The 26,871-nt window shown below is 42.9% G+C and overlaps 1 protein-coding gene across 5 annotated transcripts in view; it reads right to left on the bottom strand.

Moving 5' to 3' along the window:
- Positions 1 to 24,796, bottom strand: part of ipo8 (importin 8) — a 37,522-nt gene extending 12,726 nt beyond the window's left edge. The window contains exons 1-21 of one of the 5 annotated variants that reach the window (XM_044185912.1): positions 24,383 to 24,796; positions 21,447 to 21,528; positions 15,075 to 15,231; positions 13,696 to 13,854; positions 12,791 to 12,947; positions 11,938 to 12,027; positions 10,195 to 10,289; positions 10,016 to 10,100; positions 9,361 to 9,495; positions 8,840 to 8,939; positions 8,507 to 8,583; positions 7,233 to 7,349; positions 7,006 to 7,095; positions 5,764 to 5,790; positions 5,402 to 5,567; positions 4,784 to 4,944; positions 3,601 to 3,726; positions 3,367 to 3,442; positions 1,151 to 1,276; positions 865 to 962; positions 645 to 740 (exon numbers count right to left, since the gene is read on the bottom strand). In XM_044185912.1, the coding sequence (XP_044041847.1) occupies positions 645 to 740; positions 865 to 962; positions 1,151 to 1,276; positions 3,367 to 3,442; positions 3,601 to 3,726; positions 4,784 to 4,944; positions 5,402 to 5,567; positions 5,764 to 5,790; positions 7,006 to 7,095; positions 7,233 to 7,349; positions 8,507 to 8,583; positions 8,840 to 8,939; positions 9,361 to 9,495; positions 10,016 to 10,100; positions 10,195 to 10,289; positions 11,938 to 12,027; positions 12,791 to 12,947; positions 13,696 to 13,854; positions 15,075 to 15,231; positions 21,447 to 21,528; positions 24,383 to 24,466 (2,304 nt within the window). In that variant the 5' untranslated portion in view covers positions 24,467 to 24,796. The remainder of the gene's footprint in view (positions 1 to 644; positions 741 to 864; positions 963 to 1,150; positions 1,277 to 3,366; positions 3,443 to 3,600; positions 3,727 to 4,783; positions 4,945 to 5,401; positions 5,568 to 5,763; positions 5,791 to 7,005; positions 7,096 to 7,232; positions 7,350 to 8,506; positions 8,584 to 8,839; positions 8,940 to 9,360; positions 9,496 to 10,015; positions 10,101 to 10,194; positions 10,290 to 11,937; positions 12,028 to 12,790; positions 12,948 to 13,695; positions 13,855 to 15,074; positions 15,232 to 21,446; positions 21,529 to 24,382) is intronic. The other 4 variants (XM_044185913.1, XM_044185914.1, XM_044185916.1 and 1 more) reach the window with 4 other exon arrangements.
- Positions 24,797 to 26,871: the final 2,075 nt, after the last annotated feature.

Raw genomic sequence — 26,871 nt, 5'->3', positions numbered from 1 at the left:
ATGGAAAAATTGTTGACATAGCTTAAAGTAATGAATAAACACTTTAAATAGTTACAATACATGGCTGAAATAGCTAAACATGATGGATAAATGGTTAAAATAGATAACAACAAGTAATGGCTAACTTGTTGAAATAGATCAAATTAATGGATACATTTTGAAACAGATAAAAACTATGCATAAATGGTTGAGATAGGTAGCTAAAAGTAGTGGATAAATAATTGAAATAGTAAGCTAAAAATAGTGGATATATAGTTGAAGCAGATTGCTAAGAACATTGGATAAATGGTTGAAATGGTTAGCTAAAAGTAATGGATAAATGGTTGAAGCATCCAGTTTAGGCCACTCCAAGCAAACTTGACCAAAGTGACCTAAACATTGACAGTTGACAGACATTTGACAATATCCACTATTATATAATTAGTAGTGTTAAAAAGCATCAAGTTTAAAATCAATTCAAATGAATACATTTGGAACATGATTGCTGGTGGACTAAAGGGGTGCTTGAGTTAATCTGACAGGGAGGTGGATGTACGTCAGACAAAGGTTAGGAACCACTGTGTTAAATGTACTATAGATGTTTTCAAAATGCAACGATTATTAGATGGAAATGAAGGTCTCTACTGTGTGGGGCTGTTTCTGACCTGGTCGATGCCTCTGCCTCTGCACTGCAGGATGATGACCTCCAGCAGTTTGGCAGCGTGACACTCTGCGTCCTCACCAGCATCTATGGTAAGCACCTACAACAGGTCAAAGGTCAAAAGAGTTGACCAGTCAAGACTCAGCAGCAACGCTGAGAAAATAGTTATATAAAATGTGAACAAGGATCCTGTGAGCAGCAGGTGAAGACATTTATAGCCTGACCTTTTTGCACATGCTGTAGATGACTTCTAGGTGCTTAGGGTTGGACAGAAGCATGTCTGTATCCACGGTAACATAATTGTGCAAAAGAGGCATCATATCTGTAACACAAACACAGACCATCATTAACATTATCACCATTTTTTCTCGGTTGATGTATCAACATGCAAACAGCAACATTTATTTTATGGGTACATTGCAGTGGTTACGTTGTCAGAGTACTACGAGCGTCGCCTGGAATACTGAAAGTGTTAATGAGTGAGTGTGTGCACATTCATGTGAGACATACCTGTGAAGTAGTCAAAGCAGTCGTGCTGGAAGACCTCGTACAGGACGCCCAGAAGCTGCCACATCTGGGGGGAGATGGTCTGACAGGTGAGGCCAAACGCCAGCGACAGGATCTCCTCGTAGAACTCTGCAGAGGACAGGAAAGCACTCTTAATGAATCTCACGCATGCACACACATTCACAACACATCCTGTATAACTTCACCTAGAGTGGGATAAGTGTAATGATAGGTGTTCCAAGTTCAAGTCTACAGTCTTGTAATTTCAATTATCTCAGAGACTCTGTGATTCGGGATCATTTGTTTGGAACAAAAGACAAGAGCCTGCACATGGAGCAGCGAGCTGAGGTGGTGAGGTGGTTGACATTGTGTCAGTGAAAGGAAAATGCTGGAGTTCAAAACAAGTTCAAAAACAAGGATAAGGAGATGTTCATTTACAAGAGATGCAGTGAAAAGCACAAACCGAGACAATATCCTGCTTCCGGGAAAGCGTGTTCAAGAATAAGGGACAACCCTAACCCTCCCTAGCAAAAGTGATCTTAAAATGAATAACGTCTGTCCGTGGCACTGCTTCCCTTGACCTGGGACATGCCATGTTTGTGGATAAGTCTGCCAGACTCGATTAAATTATTTGCATATTGATATTTAAGATAACGAGAACACTCATTAATACCAGGTGTAAATGCAAAAGCCTGTGTATAGATGGCATTATCAAGACAATGCATCCAGATACAGATCACATGTTGGACAGGTGGAAATGGGCCCTTTGTTGTAGCAAAGTCACCGTGTTCTCAGATCTCAGCTATTAATGTGGCGAGTACAATGTTATCATAACTGATAGAAATGAGGAGATAGGACCCAAGTCTCAATAAACCAGAATTATCCTTTAAAATAGAGATGTAGGTAATCTGTGATCGAAGGAAAATAATGACCATGTGTAAGTCAAAGGCAGTTGTACTTTGTTCATCTGAAACTGTATTTTGATTTCTGACATTAAAAAGAGAAACCATGATAAGAACAATTTTTGCTGCCATGTACAGATAGAAAATTTAAGTCTTTCATTGCCAGATGTGTCTCCACACTACACTGAGCTGTTTGTTTCCCCTCGGCTGACACAAACAGTAGCTACACACTGGTAGCAGTCGCGAAGAAGCTGTAATACCCCTGAGGAAGCTCTTCAGTGTGATTAAATTATGATTATGAGGACAGCACTGATGTGTTCAGCTCCTCCTCCCTCTCCTTGGGGATTCATGCAATAACGTAAGGAGTAAAGAGCACAGCTGTGCTGGATTGAGCGTGTGTGTGTGCGTGTGTGTGTGAGTGTGGTATAGATTTCCTGAAGAAAACTTAGCTTGACCTCTGTATCTTTCATTTTGGTCATTATGACCACCACCTGCTGCGTTATCTGCCTCTGGCTGAACAAAGCTTTCCATTCTGCCAGCAGGAGGTTATCAGTTAATCCATTCATTAACAGAGTGGGAAGGATCCAATCCTCTGCAAGGCAAAGTGCTCCAATTACCAGGATTACACACTCACACACACGGTGGCATTCACAATCAATAAAGTTGAACCTGGTAGTACAAACACACTTTTAAATACATTAACAAACAAAGACCGTAAACTCAAAGAGGAACTAAACTAAAAGCCTAAAGAGGTTAGAGGCTGCAAAAAACCATCTAATGCCCCCGCTGGCTGTGGGGAGTCTCTCTCTCTCTTTAATATCCAGCATTGTTTACAGTTGTCTTCTTCTCTGCCTTTGTGTTGCAGTGTTTCTTGGTTTCATTGTGCATGAGGAAACAAAGCGGGGACACGCTCATAAAAAATAAAAAATAAAAAACTGCTCTACAGCGCTACTAGAGGTCAAAAAAATCCACAGGGTATATTTAAATAGAAATACAAGTATAGAGAAATGCAGAAGGTTGATTCAAAAACCTTACCACATTTTCCTTCGCTGTAAAGAGTTTTAAAAAGTAGCCTTGGCTGCCTTCACATGACCATTGCTTTGCACTCAGTAGGTGTCTCCTGAGACTCTCCCCTTTATTGCCAGATATGGATCTTTTGGCTCTACAATGATGGCAGCGTGCGGTAACCCAAACCTCAATGAGAGAGAGAGTGTGTGTGTGTGTGTGTGTGTGTGTGTGTGTGTGTGTGTGTGTGTGTGTGTGTGTGTAGTAAGTGTGTTCATGTAAAAACACTGGACCGCCCGCGCGCACACACACCTGCCATACCTATGATGGGCTTTTGCAAGACCAGGCCGATCACCTGCAAGCAGATCCCCTCCAGCTGCTGAGTGATCTGAGAGGGAGAATGAAAAAATATATAGTATCAAATATCACATTACAGTACTGTGACAGCATGTTCAAGTATTTTCTGTATGTATATATGTGTGTGTGTATGTGTGTGCGTGTGTGTGTGTGTGTGTGTGTGTGTGTGTGTGTGTGTGTGAGAGAGACCTCCTTGTGGTCCTCCATGACGGTGAGGATGGTGTCGATGGTGCTGAGGATGCCCAGGGCCATGACGGTCTTGTCCTCGTTCTCCTCATACTCCTCACTTTGAAGGACCCTGGTAAAGATCTCTGCCTGCCCCCACAAACACACACACACACACACACACACACTCTCAGAGGTTACACACACTTCAGGACAACAGTACATTACATCTTCTGCAGTAACAGACAGTGACATCAAGACACAGAGATAGAAACACAGAGCATCTGCAAGTTTCCATTAGGCACATTTAATTTATGTAAAAATACTCTGCTGTGATCAATATTTAGTTTAACATGGTTATCCCCCATCAAAAGTTAAAAAACAAACTCTGAAAAGGGGCTGGAAGCACATCAACTCTTTCTCCCTTATTGAGAGATTCTGGATCTCTGAATGCCCCGCCCACCACCGCTGCGTGTTAGGATGTGCATGGATGTGGGTGAGACACATACATCCATGGTGAGAGAGCGGTGCGCGTCAAGATGGCTAGAGTTAGAGGAAACATCGGAGAGATTCAGCCGTACATGTCTGAGCCTCAGTCAGACCCAGACGAGGAGTCTATTGTGAACCAAAATAACAGAATGGTAAGTGTTGTTAGCATCTTTTATTTTTGTTAGCTTGTTAGCTTGCAACTGGCAGTGGCTGGCACAGCGTTAGTGGTTGTGAACAGTTAGATGTTACAGTGCGTTCTCATTGTTATTACATAACGTTATTAGATAGTGGAAGGAAGCTCCAGGGTAAGGTTTACATCCAAACACTGCACTCTACCATATTTGCTGTCAAAACTTTCACTACGCTAACTTAGTGCACACTCGCGCTCTCTGTACTGACAAGCCTGCTCTGCGCTGGAGGCTTCAGGTTTCTTTCAGCCACACGTTTTTTGCGATTGGCTTTCGAATTTGTGACGTCCCAGATCTAGCTTGCCCGGAGTACGTTTGAATCTCAGATCTTGGGGAAGTGTACAGACATCTCCCCCTTCAGTAGAGGAATGTGAAAACACCTCTCTAGTGACTTTGCACAGATACAAGTCAGTAAAGTCGAGGTCTGACATTTTAGGGGACATAAATGTAAGAAAAACACAGTTTTGAGTGGAGGGGTACTTTAAGGCTTTGTCATACAGGAAATTCTAAGAAACGTGTTGTGTTCCTACCAGGTTCTGCGTCATGTCCACAGCGATGGCGGCCACCTCCTGGTTGTACTCGCAGATCATCTTCTGAATGACGTTGGTGAGGTCGTCGTTCTCCGTCTCTTTCACCACATGCAGCAGCTCCTGCATCACCGGCCGGATGTACGGCCTGATGTACAGCTTGGCTACACATACACACACGAACACAGAGCATGTGTGTGTAAAATCCTCTTATCATAGTATATGTCATTTTACATCATAACATATATCAATATTATGACATACCATTACATATACTGGCTTGTTTAAAACCTGTCTGATTGTTTCTTGCCCTGTCAGACTTTGTTGCAGTGATGCTGCTGTACAGAGATGTACATGAGACTGATATCAGTTGTCTCAAGTGTGTTTCCCAAAATGTTAGACTACTCCTTTAAATGTGTATGCATTTCATGGTCATATTTGCCCTTTTTGCATTAGCATTAGCCCTCATATACATCCAGTAGTTTGCATCATCCTTTTGAAGTCCTTTAACCAGTTTTTCTACTCAGAATCTTACAGCAGTATCAGCGGAGTGTCTGATTTTGGTATCAACTTCGTAACACTTTCAACACTGTAAAATAACATCCACATTCCTCCACAGACCTTGTTCCTGGTTGCTGACCAGCGTCTGCAGAGCGATGGCGGCTTCCACCTTGACGGGCATCTCTTTGTCGTCGATCAGATCCTGTTTGACCAACTCGACGGCGTTCCTCAGCACCAGCTCATCGTGGAAACGCAGAGGGCTGAAGCAGTGGAGCACCCAGCACGACTGCCAAATCACAGCAGAGAAGCACAGATTAATGCAAAACCCAGACATGTTTCACCTCAGTCCATCCACGGTGTTTTTAGATCTCTGAAACCACTACTACAAGTATCCACTGCTGCTGTCAGTGATGCCCCACCAGGTGTGTCAGTGTGGATTACAATACATCTGTAGTGCTGAAGAGATTGAAACACTGACTCACATTGACTGAATGGAGCACCCAACAGGACTGTAGGGAGGAGAGCCAGTGGGAGAGTTAAAGCAGTAAGAAACAGTCCTGTCTTGAAAATTGATTTTAACAACAAAAACGACACATGCAAATTAAACAAAATTAAACTATTATTCAACTCCATGTGAACTAATTTTCACATACATCAATAGATGCAGGAAGGGCTCAGAGTGGCACTCAAGAGCACCCTTACTGGAACTCAGAAACAGAAATGAGCCACACTCATGTGGAGGTGGACATTAGGACCATGTGTCTGTTGGTCTGTGACAATTGAATGTAATTTCTTCAGCAGCAGTGTGGCGCCACCTGCTGAACACAATACAGCACTAGTTCAAGTCCCATCTAATGGCCCATTATTCCTTATGTCTAACATCATTATGGTCAAACTTCTTCATTCTAAAACAAGATTTTAAAAAAAGTTATATCAGCTAGCACAAAACAACAAAATACAAAGTAACTTGAAAAAGCACTGAAAATTGGTGTTAAACCGTCTTCAAATATTGGGGTGCCCCTGTAGTCTAAATGTTAAGGCTCATACCACATAACCGCAGACCGGGGCCCTTTGTTGCATGTGAAACCGGTCCTCACATTTCCTGTCTTTATTCTCACTGACTGTCAAACAAAGGCAAAATGCCAACCAAAAACATATTTTAAAAAATAAAAAAAAACGGTGTGAGATGTTGTATGGGAGTTGAAGCACTGGAGATAGTTGAAGTGTAAATGAATGATGTACCTAATGCCACTTTGTTTATATACCATTCAGCAGTGATATTTAAATGTAATTAATCACTTACAATTAAAAAGAGAAATATGATAATTAGTTACAGTTATTAAACCAAATTCAAAGCTCAAATATCTCAACTGTAAAGTACATCAGAACTGTGAAATAAAAAAGCTTATATATCCATTGTGTCACTTTTACTTACAATTCAGAGGTCAGGTCATACTTTTCTGGTGTGGTGCTTTAAAATTAAAGGGGTGTAAAAATATTTAGATCCACTGCACAGCATGTCTGCCAGTAGTGAAATAGCTGTCAGCATCAAAAGGATTCAATGTCCAGAGTGAGAAAATACCACAGCACCAGCAGAGAAACCATCCTCCGTCAGTTCTTGGGATGTACACACTGTCTGGGTTTAAAGCCTTTTCCGGAGCACTGGAATGTCTGTCCCTCTGTGATTTGATCTACAACTGAAGATAAAAAGAGGGTTCACTCACCCTGGCTCGCAGGTAACCCATAGGGGAGTTGAGCAGAGGGAAGACGTAGTTTTGCAGCATCAGCTCCATCTGCTCCCTGTACATCCGCTTCTGTAGGATGAGACATGCATACACACAGCGCAGCCCGGAGATAATTAAAAACACACGAGAGGCAACTTTAAAGGCTCTTTCCGATGTGTTGTACAGGAGTGTATCTGACACGGAGGTGTATCTGTGGATGTGCGTACCTTCAGCAGGAGCTCAGCCAGAGCTCCGATGCAGTGCAGTGCCCCATCCTTCCTGCGGGGGTCAGCAGAGGGGTCCATCAGTGTCTGGTGGCAGAACTCCATCATCTGAGGAAGAACCTGCCAAGAGGAAAGCACAACGGTTGCATGTAGAAAGGGTTGATGCAGAAATTGAAGCTTGTTGTACTTGAGAGTCCTTGCGGCTGGAGTGAGTTCAGCCGCTGGGGACGAGCACACACTCTCTGTGACTGAGCACAACACGAGGAGGGCTCCGACACCTGTGAACACCAGGAACGCTGCGGGCCCAGATGGCATATCTGGGCGAGTACTGAAGTCCTGTGCTAATCAGCTAGCTCCAGTGACCACCACAATATTCAGCCTGTCCCTGGCCAAGTCCGGGGTTCCCACCTGCTTCATTGTCCCTGTGCCTAAGAATGCTTCCTCCCTCGTACCATGGATCCGCTGGAGTTTGCAGCCGGCCAAACAGATCCCAAATCAAGTCCAAGTCTTAAATTTTTGTTTCAAGTCCTAAATGAGTTGTCCACGTGAGTCCAAGTCATGTCATGTTAGCAAACAGTTTGCCTATTTACACTGAGCAACATTACTAGTCATTTGAAGTCCTATTTCTGGCCACCTTTCTCCAACTTTCACTATCTTTTAGCTCTGTTTTGGTCTCCACTGTCCACTCCACTTATCTGGCTTTTTAGCTGCTAAATGCTCCTACTACTATGTTCGGCTAGTCACTAAGTTTATTTTGTCCGCTGTTAGCCTGCTGTAAAGCTCGGCAGAGAGCGAACAGTGGGTTTATCAGAGCTTTTTCGGTGAACACAGCTCCATGCTGCTGCTGCTGAAACACAAGTTGATGTGAGTGTAGTTTGTGGGCTGGAAAGCCAAAACAATGAGCTAAAAGAGGCTAAAAAGCTCTGTGGAACTGAGGGGAACTGCAGAGTTTCACCTTTCACATTACACATAGTAATTTGATCCATTGTTAATATAAAAAATACTGATTAGTGCAGCTTTAAATAAAATATAGAGGAATAAGCATTAAAAGGAAAGAAGATAAAAAGCACTGAGGTAAAAAAGGTAAAATCTTTGCTGTGCGTGTAAAATCATCAACCCACCAGTAACCACAGCCTTCAGACCAATGTAGTGGAGTAAAAGTATTAAGTCTCATTAAATGAATATACTCAGGCAAAGAGCCAGTGCCTACAAACTGTGTAGAAGTGCTGTCGTTGAGTAAATGTACTCTGCACTGTTGCTGAAATGCTCCTCCTCACCTCCTTCCTCTTGCGGGCAGCTTTACACAGGAGGCTCTGGGCAGCGGTGGCTGGTAGGGCGTGGTCATCATAGAGGTCTGCAACACAGACAAAACCCACACTGATCAAACATGTTCAAAAACATGGCCGACATCCTTCCTCCGTCACCAAATACAATGGCAATGGTCACAACAGCTGAAAGGTCACAGCTACGAAGTGTATTCCATAAACAAAAGCCCATTCACTGTCTGAGTTTGAGCTGAGTGATTTCCAGTGTCGAATGTGGGTTTGAGTAATCAAGTCAGGTCGGATTTTTAAAGGTGTAATATGACACCGCAGTGTTCGAGTACTCACTGAACTTCATGCGGATGTACTCATAGGGGTCTTCCTGCCAGAGCTTCTCATCCTCATCTTTGTAACACATGAGAGGGAAGATGACCTCCTGGCATATGGCCTGTAAGAGATGAAGGTTCTCAGAAGCTCAGGAGCAAAATTACAGTGGCTTAAAATAACAATCAATAACCAGGAGCGCAATGTAACACACAACAATGTAACACACAACAATGTAACACACAACAGTGTAACACACAACAATGTAACACACAACAATGTAACAGTGGTTTAGAGAATATACTGATGGATTCTGTATTGTGTTTTCTCTGTAAGAACAAAGTCCTCATCGTCCTGATCTGCATTTTTCAGTTTTTTCTGACATTTTATTGACTAAGTGATAAAAAAAAAAAATCAACAGATCAATAGATAATGGAAATAATCGTAATCAACACATTTGTTAGGCCTCGAGGATACACACAATGTGTTTTCATGAGAAAGAGTGAATGCAGTGAAGGCTCCGCACACTGCCATGTCTGTCCTACCTGCATGTGTGGCTTCATCTGTTTCCAGGTCAGTGAGTGTGACAGGCCCTGGTTCAGGTAGTTGAGGCACTGCTGCAGGACGCGAGGAGTAATGTACTGCTTCTGTCGGTGCTGGTCCACCACCTTCAGCAGGACCTGGACAGATAACACATGGACATCAGTGAAACCAAAACCGTCATCGCCCGAGCAACAAATAAACAGGGAAACCTAAACCGGGCTTCTGCAACCTAGGACACACGGGCCACAATGGGCACGCAAAGCCATTTTCAGTGCCCCCCCACTAATAAAACAGATGAAACCGCTTGATGAATTAATGTTGACATGACAATGTGTCGAAACTGGATTTACAGAAAACAGCGCACAGTTCATGCCGAGTGGTCCTCGTGCTGCCGTACACCAGCGCAGGTGTAACCGCTGACCACCAAAGAAGAGCCCACACCGCACCAACCTGCACGCAACATGGCGAGAAAATCTAGCCGGCCTCTTCAGCCCAGCTGGACAACCAAGTTCAAAGTTGACTTATTAGTAGCCTACACCACAACGTGGTGTTGTATGTTGGAATGAGTAACACCACTGACTCACCAGAGATAGATAAAAAAGGTTGCTGATGCCTGACCTAAACCAACATCTTCAAGTCTCACTGACACATGCTTACCTGCTGTATGCCCACTGCATATGTCTTCAGGAAAAAGTCTGCAAACTCGTAGTACTCCTTTGTCACATTGCCAGGGCTTCCATACCTGTAATTCACCAGAAGCATGTGAAAGGCTGGTAACGTCCATATGCCAACTACAAATCTACTTTCTGGTGATGTGCGAGCAGCTCTGGACTCACCGTTCAAACAGTCTGGTGATGATGCGTAAAGCCCACTTCTTACACTTCCACCACGCCAGCTCAGGACGGTCGTCCTCATCAACCTCCAGTGTCTCCTAACACACACACACACACACACACACACACACTTTATGTTCAGTTTTTGGAGCTTGTGAATCCAGCAAAAGAACAGAAATATACAGCCAGACTTCACTCAGATTCAGTGGAATTTAAGTGTCCATTACTAAAATAACAACTGATACGTGGTACTCAGCACTGAATGTTTCAGGTGATTCAGTTCGCTACATACATAGAAACATAAGCATACAGCCTCAGGAAGAGGAGGCAGGTTTTAGACAGGGACGCTGTGTTTTGGTGCTGATGAGAGAAAGAGGCACTGAAGCGAATGCCCATTTAAGCGCACCGTCATCCCTAATGTCAGTTACTGTATCTGGCCTTGTGCTTATTTTTGCACTGTCAGGAGGCGGCGGAGGGTAGATGTCCATTCCTGTCAGACACTAACATCCGAGACCGAGTCACAGCCTGGTCGTTGACAATCACTGATACCAAATACACACACACACACACAATATGATTTCGCAGAGGCACACAAACAAAACGAACGCAACCTACAGCCATGATACATAAAAACACCCTGCCACATGTCTACATCATCATGTTATATGTTCATCAGTCTTACACAACTGCTCTGGGCTACAGTGTCTCTTCAGGCAATGATGGACCTGTTTCTTGTTTTAACACCAAATGGAATTTTCTTGTTATAACAACATACCAACGTATCGTGTTATAACGACATAAACGTTTTGTGATTTAACAAGATAAAGTCATACGTTGTTATAACAAGAAAGGTTTCTTGTAAAAACTGAATCATCTGGGACGTAGCAATAACGAGAAAATGTCATAATTACATGAAAAATATCTTGTTTGCTAACGTGAAAAGGATCTTGTAAAAAAAGAGAGATGTTTCTTGTTATAACGAGAAACTGAGCAAATACATTTGTCATGGTGGCAGCATTACACTGCTGTAGGTAACAGTACGAGTTTAGATCTTTTTATGCCAGTACAGACAGGACTGTAGACCACTTTAAGAGCAATTACACCTAAAAATAAAACAGGAAAGTGTACATACGTGTTCTTACTAAATGGCAAAGGGAAAAAGAATCACACAGGTTGGACTTCATTTTGAACATCTTTTGAGGCCTTTAGAGAAACAATTTAAAATACTTTTAAACACTTGCAGACGGCCTGGATTATATGAGAGTGATACAGGACATAGGACAGGACGTGAGATTCAGGAACAGGAAAATATGCAGTAGATCAGAAATCTTCCCTCATTAATTCACATCGTCAACATTTTCTATAGTTGTACGGTTATTAAAAGGCCAAATCCAGTACCCAACGAAGGCCACAGCTCTGGGCCACATTTACTCCCTGCTGGTCCCTAAAAAAATCTATCTCATTCCTCATAATCCATGTATGATATTTTCAGTGCTCCATTCATGGCCCTGATGTAACATTCCACTGGATTTCAGTCAAAACTCTTCCACGACGCAAATGTGATGGTCCTTTCTACAGGTTTGTTAACGGGTAAGAAAAACCCGATGAAAACATCATTTATTGAAAGAGCTTTTGTAAAGAAAATATATGAACACATGGCAGCACATTTCACACACAGGTCCCAGGAAATTCTGCGAGTGTGTGTGTGTGTGTGTGTGTGAGTGTGAGTGTGAGTGTGTGTCTTACAGCTGGGACGTCCCGGTCCATTATGGCTCGGAGGATTTCCATCCACTGAGTCATCACCGTGTTGTTGATCAGCTGGAGAGGCAGCGAGTACTGCAGGACAGCAGTGAGGTTAATGCTTTCATCATCATCATCATCATCATCATCATCACAGTGACAATGACAGACACAAGAGCTTTACAGAAAGAACCACAATGCTTTGTGATATTTGTGGTCTGGCGTGCTACAGAGCGCTGTCACTGCTGAAGAGCTGTAGAGTGGTGACATCAAGAAGAAAAGTATTTTCTGTTCTCTCACAGGCTACTAATGCATTTTGATCTCTTAATTACTGACTAATTACTATAGTCTGATGCGACTTCAGATTTAAGAATCTCCTCAGCATCTTAAATTGGCTCATTCAGTGTTTCACGGTTTATTGAACGGATTTTATTTTCTTCCAGTCCAAGCGATGATTAAGTGATACATTTATCACAGTGATCTTAAGAAGACAGAACAAGCGATTTACTTTGACTTTTACATAAAAGTGACTTAGGGTGCTTATTTAGACATGAGATCTACTTTCTCATAAAGGATTTTCAAGAAAAATATAGTAAAAAAAACATGCAGGAGGAATGTCATGGAGATTTTTAACACATACACTGATACATGTCAACAACAGTAGCTAGCCAGTTTGACATTGGACATGCAGTTTAAAGCAACCATTCCCATCCAAGCACTGTGCTCGCTCTCTCTTCTCCTGACGGAGACACAATAGGTTTCTGCCTCCACTTCTGCTCCAACATTTCTGAATCCTGCAGTCACTGTTCCTGGCTTTTATCACACACACACACACACACACACAGACACCAACACACACCTGTACGAGAGCGTGGAAGATCTTGAGGATCTGTTTCTGGATGAGGACAGAGAAGATGGTGGCGTCAGCCAGCAGCTGGCTGATTAGCTGCTGAATCCTCGGCAGGAACATCTGCATGGCTGCCAGCAACGGCTCCCTCTCATCTGCCTTCCTGTACCTGAACACACACACACACACACACACACACACAGAATGAAAAGACAATATAACTAGCACTAAGATACTTCTTTAAAGGCTACTGGAAGGAAATAAGCTTTAGTGCTTCCTTTAAGAAAAGATTGAAAAGTACATCTGCCAACGCCTCTAAAGCTTACCACTAACCATGCCGCCGCCATCCTCCCAGTACTTCTGTGGTGTCCAGCACCGGCTGACAGATAAAGTTAGTGAGCTCAGGTTCTGGTTTCTGTACAGGCACGATGGTACGGCAGCTGCACCCACCCGACACACAAGTTCACCTAAAACTACAAACTGTCATCTTAACATTTTTGTTTGTGTTCGGATTTAGAGCTTCAGAGGTGTTGGTAGGGGTATTTTTGAACTTCAGTCAGGCTAGCTGTTCCCACCGCTTCCAGTCTGGATGCTAAGCTAGGCTAATCATATCCTGATTCCATCTCTGTACTTAATACACAGACATCAGACTGACATCTTCTCATGTCACTCTCAGAAAGAAAGTAAATAAGCATCTTTCCCAAAATGTTGAACTATTCCTTGGGTGCTACACACTCCATCTTTTAGGGACTACTTTAGACCTGGGTCCTGTTTCCTAAAAGCATCTAAGCAAGGCTAAGATGACCTTAGACCATAGACTAAGATCATGTGTAGTCGTGATGTGAGGGCTAATAGCAGCGCAGGAGGGATGTTCAGAGCGGTGAGGTGGAACAGAGGAACATGAACAAGTTACTCACTCATATGTTTTGACCAGCTGGTAGAGAGCCAGCAGGCTGCCGTACCAGCTGCCGCTGTTCTGAGACTGCAGGTACATGCCGATCTTGTCCACTATGGCGGTCCAGCGGCCGGGGAAGTCGTGCTTGATGATGGCTCGCAGACACATTGTCAGCTGCGCGCTACAGACCGTGCAAAAAAAAAAAAAACATGTTACCAAGGTTATTCATTCAGTGTCTGCACATCATTCAGGTTCCCGCTGTGGCCTATGGAAAATATATAGGAAAGTTTAGCATCTAAGTAAAATGTTTAATTTTGATTTTAAATCCAGAGGCAGTCTACAGGTTTAAATGATGCTTTTCTAAAGATAAACAGGCCGATGCATTACAGTGCCATACTTTGTCCAAACAGGGACAGTAAAAAAAGAGTCCTGAATGACAGGGTGGTGTGTGTGTGTGTGTGTGTGTGTGTGTGTGTGTGTGTGTGTGTGTGTGTGTGTGTGTGTGTGTGTGTGTGTGTGTGTGTGTTTTCAGTCTATGGGTGACCATGGATGAGTAAAAACTACCTCAAGTTACATGGAGATAAAACTGACACTCTTTTAATCGAAGTTGTCTGGGTGACCTTGCCCCACAAGTGAAACCAGCAGTTAACAGTCTAGGGGTTACTCTGGACTCAGACCTTAGTTTTAAAAACCACATTGACAATATTATCAAAACTGCCTATTTCCATCTTCAAAATATCCCAAGAGTTACCCTTATCTGTCAGTTCAGGATGCAACCAAACTGACCAGAAAGACAAGAAGAGGAGAACACATCACTCCACTGCTCGCCTCTCTACACTGGCCGCCTGTTTCCTATAGGACCTTTATGGTTTTTTAAAGCTCTTGATGATATGGCACGCTCGTACATAGCAGAATGTCTGTCATACTACACTCCAGATCAGGCACTACGATCCTCAGACTCTAGATTACTAACAGTTCCAAGGACTCAAAAAAAAAAAAACTTTAGCGCCTATGCCCCAAAACTATGGAACACAGTACCACTGCATACCCGACAATCAAAACACACCTCTTTACTCTGGCCTCATCTTAGATCAAGAACTTTGTCTTTATCAGACTTGTACCCATCTTATTTATGCTACATTTCTATTTGATTCTGACTTGATTCGATGGCTGTATCCTTCTTTTGTCTGGGGTTTTGCCATAGCTCTCAGTCCTCTAATATCTTACTCTCTCATAATGACTTTGCATGTTTTATTTCTTCATGAACCTCAATATGCTCTTATTTTTGTTTTCCTTGTTTTGTGTTGCTTTTTTGTTTTGTGTGTGAAGCACTTTGAGCTGCATTTATGTATGAAAAGTGCAATATAAATAAAATGTATTATTATTATTATGATGATGTACCGTATGGACTCTGGACAGCGGATGATGCCCTCGACTATGTGGTCTCTGATCTGCTGCCGGTCGTTCTCGTGGATGTTGAAGGGGAAGATGACCTCACCCAGAGACGGCTCCCTGTCCTGCCAGTACTGACTCACCATGTTCTTCAAGTAGATGGCCGCTACGCACACACACACGCACACACACAGTCAGGGAGTCAGACAAGCATGGAGACATCATTTTGCATTGAATCCACCCAGTTGATCTCATGAGTCAGAGAGACTAGAAAGGATAAACCTGGTGATATTCTATATTTTTCTTATTGTCACCAAATCATAAAAAGACCCAAACCAGCAGTGAATGTATCTGCTAAGTGTGTGTGTGTGTGTGTGTGTGTGTGTGTGTGTGTGTGTGTGACAGCCTGATGGATCTTCTTCCTCTGAGCCACAGCGCTCCACTGTTGTCCAGAAACTATTAAAACCCATCAGTGAGCCGCTCTGCTGCACTGGGTGACATGTTCCTTCATCACCATGAACACACACACTGTAGTTTATTCTGACTCAGTCCCACACACACCGTCCTGCTGCCCCAAACACTCACTACAGCACCTCATGTGGATTCATCCGCCGCTGGAAATAGTCCCCAACAAACGCACAATTTCCTCCTGTTTGTTTGATACAAACTACAGCGAGCAGCTGTTGTTGGATTTGTTGATATTAAGAACAACACAGAATAACACCAGACGTATGCTTTAATGAGGTGACAGCACATGATGTCGTCGATGCTTGAAAATACATCCATGGCATGAAACACACCTCGTCTAACGGACTTCGCTGACACTCAAGCGGGAAAGCACAGAAAGTGTCAAACCTCTGAAAGGTGCTGGATTCAGTATTTCATGGTATTCCACTATACAGACTGCCATAGTACCAAAGAATTAACTAAAGCTTTAAATCCATGGCAGCATTACTTTCTCCAGTTCTGCATTTCCATGCAGTGTAAACTGGTCCCTCCATTTGCTGACATCCATAAAGAAACATAAGGAACAAAATAACAGTAGTCATGATGTATGAATGTCAAAAAACCTTCAAACCGACCGCACACGGATGAGCTTGATAAACAACTTTCCTTATGAACGGGACCAATGAGAGATGATTTGTAAACATTCCTCAATATGAAAATGGCATAGTACAATTACAGCGCCCAAAACACTGTCAGTATTATCTTTACAACTACTGTAGTACAGAAAATCCACCTTTTCCATGTGCACACACGTGCGAGAGACTGTGTGTGCTGGAGCCATTCGGCTTTCAGTAAATGCTCAAACTGAAACACACAAACAGGCATACTTGTGTTTGTGTGTTTTAAAGCAGCGGTGGAATGTAACTCCGTACATTACTCAGGTGCTGTGCTTCAGTACAAATTTGAGGTGCTTGTACTTTACTCGAGTATTTTCTTTTCAGGCCACTTCCTGCTTCCACTCCGCCGCGTCTCAGAGGGAATACTGGACTGTTCACTTCACTTCGTTTATCTGACGGCTTTAGTGACTTTACAGATTAACATCTGAAGAGTTTATCAAATCTGATGTTTAGTGATAAATTACACTGCCCAACAGTTTATACAAGTACAGCTGAAACAGTTAGTCCATTAATCAATGAGTCTGATAGACTGACAGAAGATTAATCGGCAGCTGTTTAGACGGCTGAAGTCATTTTTCCTGTAAAACCGTTTCCTGGCTGCAGCTCCTCAGATGTGCAGATCTGCTGCTTTCCCTCTGAACGACTGTAATAACTGTAATGTTTGTTAATAACGTCGAGCTTTGGACTGTCGGTCGGACACGACGACACGGTGAAGGCGTCGCTTTGGGCTCTGGGTCGTCGTGACGGCGTTTCTCACTGTTTTCACCAGTTTTCCAAACTGATGGATCAACCGATCGATGGAGAAAAGAATCGGCAGATGGATCCAGAATGAAAAGCATCATCAAACCAGTTCACCATGAGCTCCAGCTCCACCAGCTGCAGCAGCAGCATCCTGCTTCACATGAATGCACGAGGAATAATCATCTGGTGACAGAATGTATAACAGCACAGCAGCCACAGGGACGCTGCACTGCTTTTCCCTGATTACACTGACTTTTACTGGAGTGCAGGACTCTGACTGCAGCAGAGTATTTTCACTGTGTGCTATCAGAAGCTTTACTGCAGTAAAGGATCTGAATGCTTCCTCCACCACAGTTTAAAACACAAACAAGCAGTGTGTGTAGCCTTTAGTGTTCCCTCCCCACCGTTGCCCTGTGTACTGATTCATTCGTCTGCGCCAATCTTATCTCATCACCCCCAAACCTCTCTACCATGGCTTCTGCTGCACTGGACCGTCACGGCTGTCAGTCTCCAGCTCAGGTACGACTGTCTTAAAGAAGTGAAAAAGAAGGTGACTACTGCTGTGATCAAAGTTTATCGTCTGTGTATTGTTTGTTTATTTGTGTACTTCACTGTATAATTTTCTACCATGTTTTGAACAGAACAATTTTATGAAGCGCTACACGCACCATCACGAGATGACGAGACAGCAAGATGGGGATTCTTTAAAGAAGACAAAAGAAAATACAGGCCAGGACTCCGTGACCAACAGGAGGACGATGGAGGAAACTGACAGACAAGTGAATTGTCCATCATATTATTTAAAAAAGACCGAGGTAATATGAGGTAATATGGCTACATGACCCGTTTTGCGTACGTGAAAAGATATATACAAAGAATTTCTTAAAAATATTCATGGCAGGTTTAGATTTTGTGGCGTTGTTGGAGAAACACTGACTACCAACACTGAACAGAAGTCGTTTGGTATTTCAAGAAACTCTCGAAGAATACAGCTGATTCCATCATTATGGCCGATGTGTACCTCCGGCAGCCTGCACTGTAGAAAAAACTCTGTGAATGATTCGAATGATTATCAGTAAAATGTGGGCCAATATTAAAAGAAAGATATCTGACTCGAGCATTTGTGATTGTACATTTGAATTATATATTTGATGTGGTTTCAGCCTTGCTTATTCTCTTTTAGAAAAGGTCTCTTGTTGTATGCATTAAAACTATTTAGGTTTGAACATTTTATTAAACCAGTTTTCTATGCACAAAAGATTTCATCAAAATAACTTGTCCTAGTAAATGTACTACAAAAACACACCTTTTGGAAACTCCGTAAATCACCGAGAGTTGAGGCAGAGCAGCCGGAGGGAAAAGGTTCTCCAGAAAATGGGATCTCTGTGATGTTGCTGCTGTGATTCAAGAAACATTTCAGACCCGATCTGACAACAGTCAAGTATCATCGTCACCATCGTCACCAAAATCAGCGAATAAAGTTCTAGAAGTTGAGTTTTTGTACAGTAACCCGGCAGTCGGCCGCCGTCTCGCCTGCCACAAGTCGACGCACATGAGCGAGGCAGCAGACGTTCAAGCAAGTGACGTCCTAACACTGACAGATTACATTTTCATTTTCATGTTGACCCCAAAGGAGCGTGGTGACATGTAAATGTAAATGCAGAGACTGGAGGCGCTGTTTTGCTCATTGCATTTGAATATTGTCCACTGTACAGCAGGTTAAGTCTTTGAAAATGAAATGTCAAACAGCTTTCATTTTCATTTTAATATAGTCATAATTCTAACGCTATTGTGGAATTACATTTTCATTTTCAAGTTTACATAATCGTTGTAATATCGTCCCGCACACACTTCCATACAGCCACTGCAAAGCTTCTGGGGATTTGGCAGTTGTTCTCCGGGTGGGGGCCCTTCTCCCTTCTCCATCACATCTGACCGATTGAACTTTTTAGCCAAACAAAACAAAAGGTCAGCAGGTACGAAGCATAACGCGTTCCTCACAAGATGGCGCCGCCGTCCCACCATGCAACACAGCGTGACGTACCTTCACAGACTCCCGATTCAGTGTTTAGCTATTATAGTAAAAAGTATGTAACAACTGTCCTTCTATTCCAAACGTAGAGAAAGCAAAGGAAGTGTATATAATAAAGACGTGGAGGGTGGGAGCGGATGAACCCTCTCATTTCATTCTTTTTTATAGTCTCATATATTTCCATGGAATTCAGAAGAGGGCTTCTGAGAAAGATCTCCCATTCTACGAGACGAGAGCCTTCTGCACCTTTTTAAAGAGAGCATTCCCTGCTAGAGAAGGTAAATGTTTTTCAAACATGCTTGTTTGTGTTTTAAACTGTGGTGGAGGAAGCATTCAGATCCTTTACTGCAGTAAAGCTTCTGATAGCACACAGTGAAAATACTCTGCTGCAGTCAGAGTCCTGCACTCCAGTAAAAGTCAGTGTAATCAGGGAAAAGCAGTGCAGCGTCCCTGTGGCTGCTGTGCTGTTATACATTCTGTCACCAGATGATTATTCCTCGTGCATTCATGTAAAGCAGGATGCTGCTGCTGCAGCTGGTGGAGCTGGAGCTCATGGTGAACTGGTTTGATGATGCTTTTCATTCTGGATCCATCTGCTGATTCTTTTCTCCATCGATCCATCGGTTTGGAAAACTGGTGAAAACGGTGAGAAACGCCGTCACGCCGACCCAGAGCCCAAAGCGACGCCTTCACCGTGTCGTCGTGTCCGACCGACAGTCCAAAGCTCGACGTTATTAACAAACATTACAGTTATTACAGTCGTTCAGAGGGAAAGCAGCAGATCTGCACATCTGAGGAGCTGCAGCCAGGAAACGGTTTTACAGGAAAAATGACTTCAGCCGTCTAAACAGCTGCCGATTAATCTTCTGTCAGTCTATCAGACTCATTGATTAATGGACTAACTGTTTCAGCTGTACTTGTATAAACTGTTGGGCAGTGTAATTTATCACAAAACATCAGATTTGATAAACTCTTCAGATGTTAATCTGTAAAGTCACTAAAGCCGTCAGATAAACGAAGTGAAGTGAACAGTCCAGTATTCCCTCTGAGACGCGGCGGAGTGGAAGCAGGAAGTGGCCTGAAAAGAAAATACTCGAGTAAAGTACAAGCACCTCAAATTTGTACTGAAGCACAGCACCTGAGTAATGTACGGAGTTACATTCCACCGCTGCTTTAAAACACACAAACACAAGTATGCCTGTTTGTGTGTTCTGTGCACGTGGAGATCAAACTGGAGCAACATATTGAGCGTGTATGCATGAGGTCCGGAGTCTGGTGAAGGTGCCGGGTGAACTGAACTGAGGCTGATCTTTGCTCCGTCATTCTTCTCTTTTCCCAGATTTCTCCCTTTTTGTGGTTCAGAGGTTTCTGAGAAAGATTTGCCATTCCAACAGATACCCCCCGTTTTACAACACACACACACACACACACACACACACACACACACACACACACACACACACACACACACACACACACACACACACGGGGGAAAGGAATCTGTTACTTTACAAACGCAGCGTACTCAAGTGGAAGTAAAAGTAGTCCTCAAAAGAACTAGTTGAGTTAGAGTACAAGAGTATTTACTGTTACCTGATGAAGATATGACCGGAATTATTTCACCCACAGCTCGTCTTCCTCAGGTGAAAGTAAAAAAGTGAACATGTACTTATTTGTGAATAAATAACAAGTCTCATCGACTGGTTAGCTAACCTGCCACATATGTAATAATGGTAAAATAAAAACAATCCCAGTCTTTAGCTCTCAAGTGTGATCCCAAAACATCACATTAATATTATACTCGATAAGTTCACCAGTGAGTCACTTTTTCTTTTTTTTAATTACATGATCTGCTTGTTGTCTCCTATATTGTATTATGATTTGGCAAATACATCAACAAATGGCGTGCCTGTGTATAATAGAACACGTATGTGAAAGAAGTAAATGTAAAGAGTGTCTACACGTTACGGCGTCCTTTAACTCGGATCATCCCAGCCCAGATGTCCCAGCTCCCGTCACACGGAGGGACGGACACTCGCTGTCCTACATCCTGCATCTGACTTTGTACTAAATGCAGTTTTTATTCTTTTATGAATATACCACAACGCCTCACTAGCATGTCGGGATACGTTTTAAAACTGCAGAAACAGCAGATTTTCCCTTCACTGTCAGAATAATCAGCCACACACACACACACACTGAGAAATACACACAACAATTTAACAACTTCCGTGACCATATATGGGTTTTCCTGCTGGGGGCGGGGGGCCTTGGGATCCAAATGGCTCCAGCACACACACACACACACACACGCACGCACGCACACGCACACACACACACGCGCGCATATGGAAAAGGTGTATTTTATATACTACTAACTACTGAATCAAGATGGAACTTGTCAAACATTTGTCTTAAAACACAATGAGCGGAACAGCGTGAGCAGTGAGATGCAGGACAGGGGTGCGGACGGTGGAGTCTTACCTGCCTGGCGAACAGGAAACTCCACCTGCTCCGACACAATGATCTGAAGCAGGGTCGGAGCGAAGTTGATGATCTTGTAGGACTGAAACACACAGAGCAGACTCAGTGGGATACAACCAGCGGAGGACATTTTCTTCAGATTGAAATGAAGCCATTTTTCATTTGTGCGTGCATGATGTATGACAAAACTACTTAGAACTTATTAATATATCATTTTTATGAATCTGTCAAATCAGATCACCTGCTGTCTAGAGACCAGACTAATCACAGAGCCCAGAGCAGAGAGAGAGGCAGAAGACGCGGTTTTATTTTGGTTTTTCGCACTCTTTCCCACCGAGAGCACTTTCAGACAGAACATGAAAAACACATATCCTCTCGACGATAATTGTTTAATACAAAAGATTTTAGGTACATTTTAGCTAGAAGGTAAGGTCTGTAAGGCCATTTTTTCCATTTAGAAAAAAGAAAACTTGAGGGATAAACCTTTCAAAGAAAATCGGATTTTCTCCGACTGAATTTGTAATAAATCTTATCTCCAAGCCCCTGAGAGAAAGCAGATATTACCAACTAGTTCAATTCTACGGCATTCTTTAAGTGATGTTAAATATATTAAGTCTCTCTGTCCTGTCGTGAAAAAAAACTGTAAATAACACACAAGGCATATCCAGGGCTCGTTTCTTCAATTCTGCTTCCAACTGTCCCAGACTATCATCCCGAACTGAAGTTCTTTGTTTTTCATTCTACATAATAAATATAGTTTAAAAACTTTGTTTGAGTAATTGGCATCACTGCACTGACTCACTGTGGCCAGGGCAGTTCTCTAGTTGTTCCCTGCACTTTTTTTAAATCGCCCCTGCTGTCCGGCCACAGTCAGTTTTCAGCTGAGTTACTGTTTCTTGTTTATTTCTAACTGTCTGATCAACAAACTGCAAATGCAAACCTGTTTCTGATTGGTATACGGCGATGGAAATATACATACACACATTCTGAACATTATTATTATTTAGCCAAATAATCACAAACTCACTGCAGGGACATCGTATGTATGAAGTAAAAAATTTTTTTAAATCTACAGAAGATCAAACTAACTATTTACATATTTACAAGCTACAGGAAGACTGTATCTTTGTGTCCCGGGTGCTATTTTTATTGTCCTCGGGACAACAGGACATCCTTAACTTCGAACACTGGGCATATCTAAAGAAGACGTTATGAATTTGAGATGGAAGTTCAAGAGAAAAATTCGGAAAGAAGAGTGTGACACAATGCCTAATTTGAAGATACCGAAAGAAATGAGCTAGAGATGATTGATGATTTGTTGGGTCTCTGTAAATATTATTATTAAAGAGTTCGGTCTAGAGCTGCTCTGTAGGACAAGTGCCATGAGATAACTTCTGTTATGAATTGGCGCTATATAAATAAAACTGAATTGAATATTATACTTTGTCATTCAATCAAAGAAAATCATGAACGCCTTTTCTTTTCCATACATGAAATACAGAATCTGAGAGACCGGGGGTTTTAACATTTAGGACGGAAGCCAGACACTTCTTACACACTGCGTGTTACCTGCACACTAGTGTCCTGGTTATGATCAGGTTTTACAAATATTCTGGTTATGCGTTTTGAAGAACCTGAATAGACTGGAGTACTTCAACAGAAACCAGGACAGTGCAGCATGTGAAGACAGATCACGGTCTGCCACGTGCATGCACACATGCATAACAGCTGGACAGTATAATATATGATAACAAATCCTCTACATGCTGAAATGAAAGTCAGAGTGTGGCAGTGGTAACGTAGAGGATCATTTGAACTGTTGCTGGATCTGGCAGAGTGGGAAACGCAGCAGAGTCCAGGCAGACACGCCGAACTGGGTTCATCCTCAACTGCTGAGGCGCCTCATTTCATACAGAAAGAAAAACAGAGCGGCTGAATTAGAGTCAAAGACACGCCTGCGTGCAGAGGCTCGGACACCGGATAATGTTATCGTGGCATACACAGAGACATGAAGTACCAGGTTTCTCATGTTAACATTGTATGCCAAATATGCTCAGAACCAGGACAAGATGCAAAGCCGGGATACCGGATCACATGTAAACAGACTCACCATCTGAGTGTTGATTATTTAGACCAGGGTCGATTCGCTGCAGAGAGCAAACTGTCTCAAGCTTACATATCTACTGATCTACAGATGCAGAACAGGTCTGGAGCTGGGGGGGTTTTTAAAGAAAGATGCCAGGTTTTTTACATTTGGTTCCATTACATTTGAATATTTTCAGGCCAAGAAAAATACAGAAATAAATAAATGACTTAAGTCCTGATGGAATGGAGAAAGCTCTTAGTAAACTGCTTTTAGACCATCATGTAGGAACTATTTGGAACATACAATTGATTTTTAATGTTAAACAAAATCATAATAGAACAGTTGAATAATATAAATATGGACTGATTTCTGACTGATTCTAATGATTACCAGTTAACATTTTCTGCCAGCAAAGCTCTCAGTGGGCATAATGCCAGAACCAAATTATGGGTCAATAAATCAGTCCCATCTTTATTAATGATCTATTTATTTAGCCTTAACTGATCATTTGCTATATCGACTGGTTACATAATTTCCCTGCAGCTCCAGCAGCAGTGAAGTCCAGCGCTGACAGGAGACATGATGGCTGTCAGATCTGACTCCTATTGTTCTCCAGCGCAGCCGCCTGAGTCAGTGTGGGCAGCAGTGTAGTCCAACTGCTGATCACGGGCCTGATATAAACTCCCAAACCAGGGCTCAAGAATCCCCAGGCCGACGCCGAGCTACATCACCAAAACACGGCATGCCCTCTTCCTCAAACACCGGCATCATCCCGGGGCCAAAACGGTCCATGATGCCTCCCCCTCCGAAAAAACAAACAAAAAACAGCCAACTACTTTAGCTCACCCACCTGATTGAGCTCATTCTCCGCCGCTATCCTCAGATTAGGGTCGATAGTCCCTTTCAGAGCCTGGATTATCCGGTTGGGATCCATGTGTGTTTAATTCCACGCTTCCTTCTGTGTTTTTAGTATCACATACATGGAACGTTAGCGTTAGCTTCTATTCAGCCGAGCGTTAAGGATCTGCTTTCAGTGGCCAGAACAGGGTCAGACCTCCGAGAGTTACAAATACAACTTCCGGCCCCTGCGTTCAGAATAAAAAGCTCATCGGCGGAAGACTCGTTACAAATGTGTTCTGAGCAGCGGTGGTGCGGTCACTCTGAAGGCGGAGCAGCTTTCCCTTCTGTCAAACTCTGGCTAGCTTGACGGAGAACGGCGGCCCTGCCCCGTTTTACCGGCAACCAACTGTCGGAGGACGTAAAGCAAAGCAAACAGCCAGTTTCCGGGTGTCCTCCTCCGGTGTCCTCCTCCGGTGTCGGCACGGCTGGGCTTGGTGCTGCCGCCCGGAGTGCTGGCGCTGTTACTGCTGGGAGCTAGCTAGGAATGATATGGCTAGTCTGTCTTCTCCAGCTGCGCGCAGGTAGCAGCAGCCATTTCTGCTCCGACTCTATGGACCCAAGTGTTAAAAGATAAAGAGCTTTTGAAATGGATACATAAAAATATATATAACAGTTAAATTGTGAAATAATCCAATATATTCTCTGAACTCAGCTCATCAATATGAAATGTTCCTTCGTCCTTCTTTTTTTTTCACAATAACAGACTTTGTTGCAGGTTATTTTTATATTTAATTCCAGCAGTTTTTATTTCAAATACTTTTTCCCCCCCAAAGTCGATTTTTATTTATTAACTCCTTTTTAACTTTTAAATCAGAAAGCCACTTTTCATCAAAAAGGCTTTGTCTGCAATCAATCTGTCCTGTTTGTCTTGATCAGCAAAAGTTTAACTCAGTGTCCACTCTAGCTTTTTCCAGAGCTTTCAACTGCATCTCATGGTCTTCATCAGGGAATGGAGTTGTTGACTCAGTTCTCATGGAGATGGCTTAGTTGTCATCTCATGACTTAAAGGCGGGGTATGCAATTCTGGAGAAAACCAACACCATGACAAATACCATGATATAGAGCGAACAACAACACCGCAGGTAATGTAACTAACGTTAGCTAGGTTGTGTGTTAGCAAACTGTCGCTACAGTAGCTGCTGTAGCTAACAGCCAGAGAGTTCGAGGCGGTTTCCCAGAGCCAGCACAGCAGCTCCAGACAGCGATGCTCACAACTCTCCTGCTGCTATAGCTAACATCACAACAGCAGCACATCTTGGCAAACTAGAAAGTGAGCTGAATGTCCGTGGGTAAGTCCTTTAACGTTACCTGACACACACATCATGGCTGGAACAGTGTTGTGTGGCTCGGTCCGAGCCATGTTGTTAATTTCCTGTTTACAGAGCCAGGGCTGAGTACACACACCGGAGGGTTTTTGGTATGAGTTGAATTAGACTTCTCTAGAAACTGTATTTGCCTATTCTAGTTATAACATTTCAGTGTTTCGACATTTCACTACATTATAGATTGTAATGTAAGCAAAGAGTTACACATCTGTCCAATACTAGAAAGAATGTTAGTGTGCACTGGCAGTATACACAGTTCAGTAATTTTAGCCACACTAACTGCATGGCAATGTCATTCAATCCACCACTGAGAGACAAATACTGGATGAATTGCATTGAAATTTGGTAGACAGTCATGATACCCAGAGGTTGAATCCTACTGACGTTGGTGATCCCGACTCATTTAGCACGACCAGCAGGTCAAAGTTTTCAAATAGCCAGTAAAATAAATAGACTGGCTAAAAAAACAAAAAAAAAAAACACATGTTCATGAATGTTATGCTTTGGTGATCCCCTGACTGCCACCAGCATGTTGCCATTTTTAGTTCAGAGTAATGTCTCCACAATTTATTCGACAGATTACCATGAAATTGTAATTCTAAGTCTGTTTATAGGTGCTGGGGAGTACTTCCCAATGTGAAAAAAGTTGTATTAAGTCTTTAGCGTCTGAGCTGTGTGAAGTCTGATAAATGTCCTCAAGTGATGTCACTTGGGTCAGTGTTGGTTGATGGCACGTTTGAAAACAAATGAATTCTGGGGGTGCTGAATTAGAAAGAGGTGCGCTTACCAGACCTGTGTAGCCCACTCATCTCTCCTTGATGCTCCACGCTACATTAGCTGCTACTAGCATAACACACCTGAACTCCGCGACCAACTGTCGGCAATCCATTTGCACTGTGGGTAATGCAGGCACCAGGTTTTGACGAAGAAATAAGAATGCGTGGGATAAAAATGATCTCTGGTTCTGCTTCATTGATCTCCCCCCCCCCCAATCGTCCATCGTGAGCACAACAATGTTAGAGTGCAATGGTAAACCGGTGGAGTACTTTTAACAGTCATAGTGAGTGTGTTAGCATGCTGATATTAGCATTTAGCTCAAGGCACTGCTGTGCTC

Source organism: Siniperca chuatsi, linkage group LG23, assembly GCF_020085105.1.
Source record: "Siniperca chuatsi isolate FFG_IHB_CAS linkage group LG23, ASM2008510v1, whole genome shotgun sequence".
Lineage (NCBI taxonomy): Eukaryota > Metazoa > Chordata > Actinopteri > Centrarchiformes > Sinipercidae > Siniperca > Siniperca chuatsi.
This window is presented reverse-complemented; position numbering and strand designations above follow the sequence as displayed.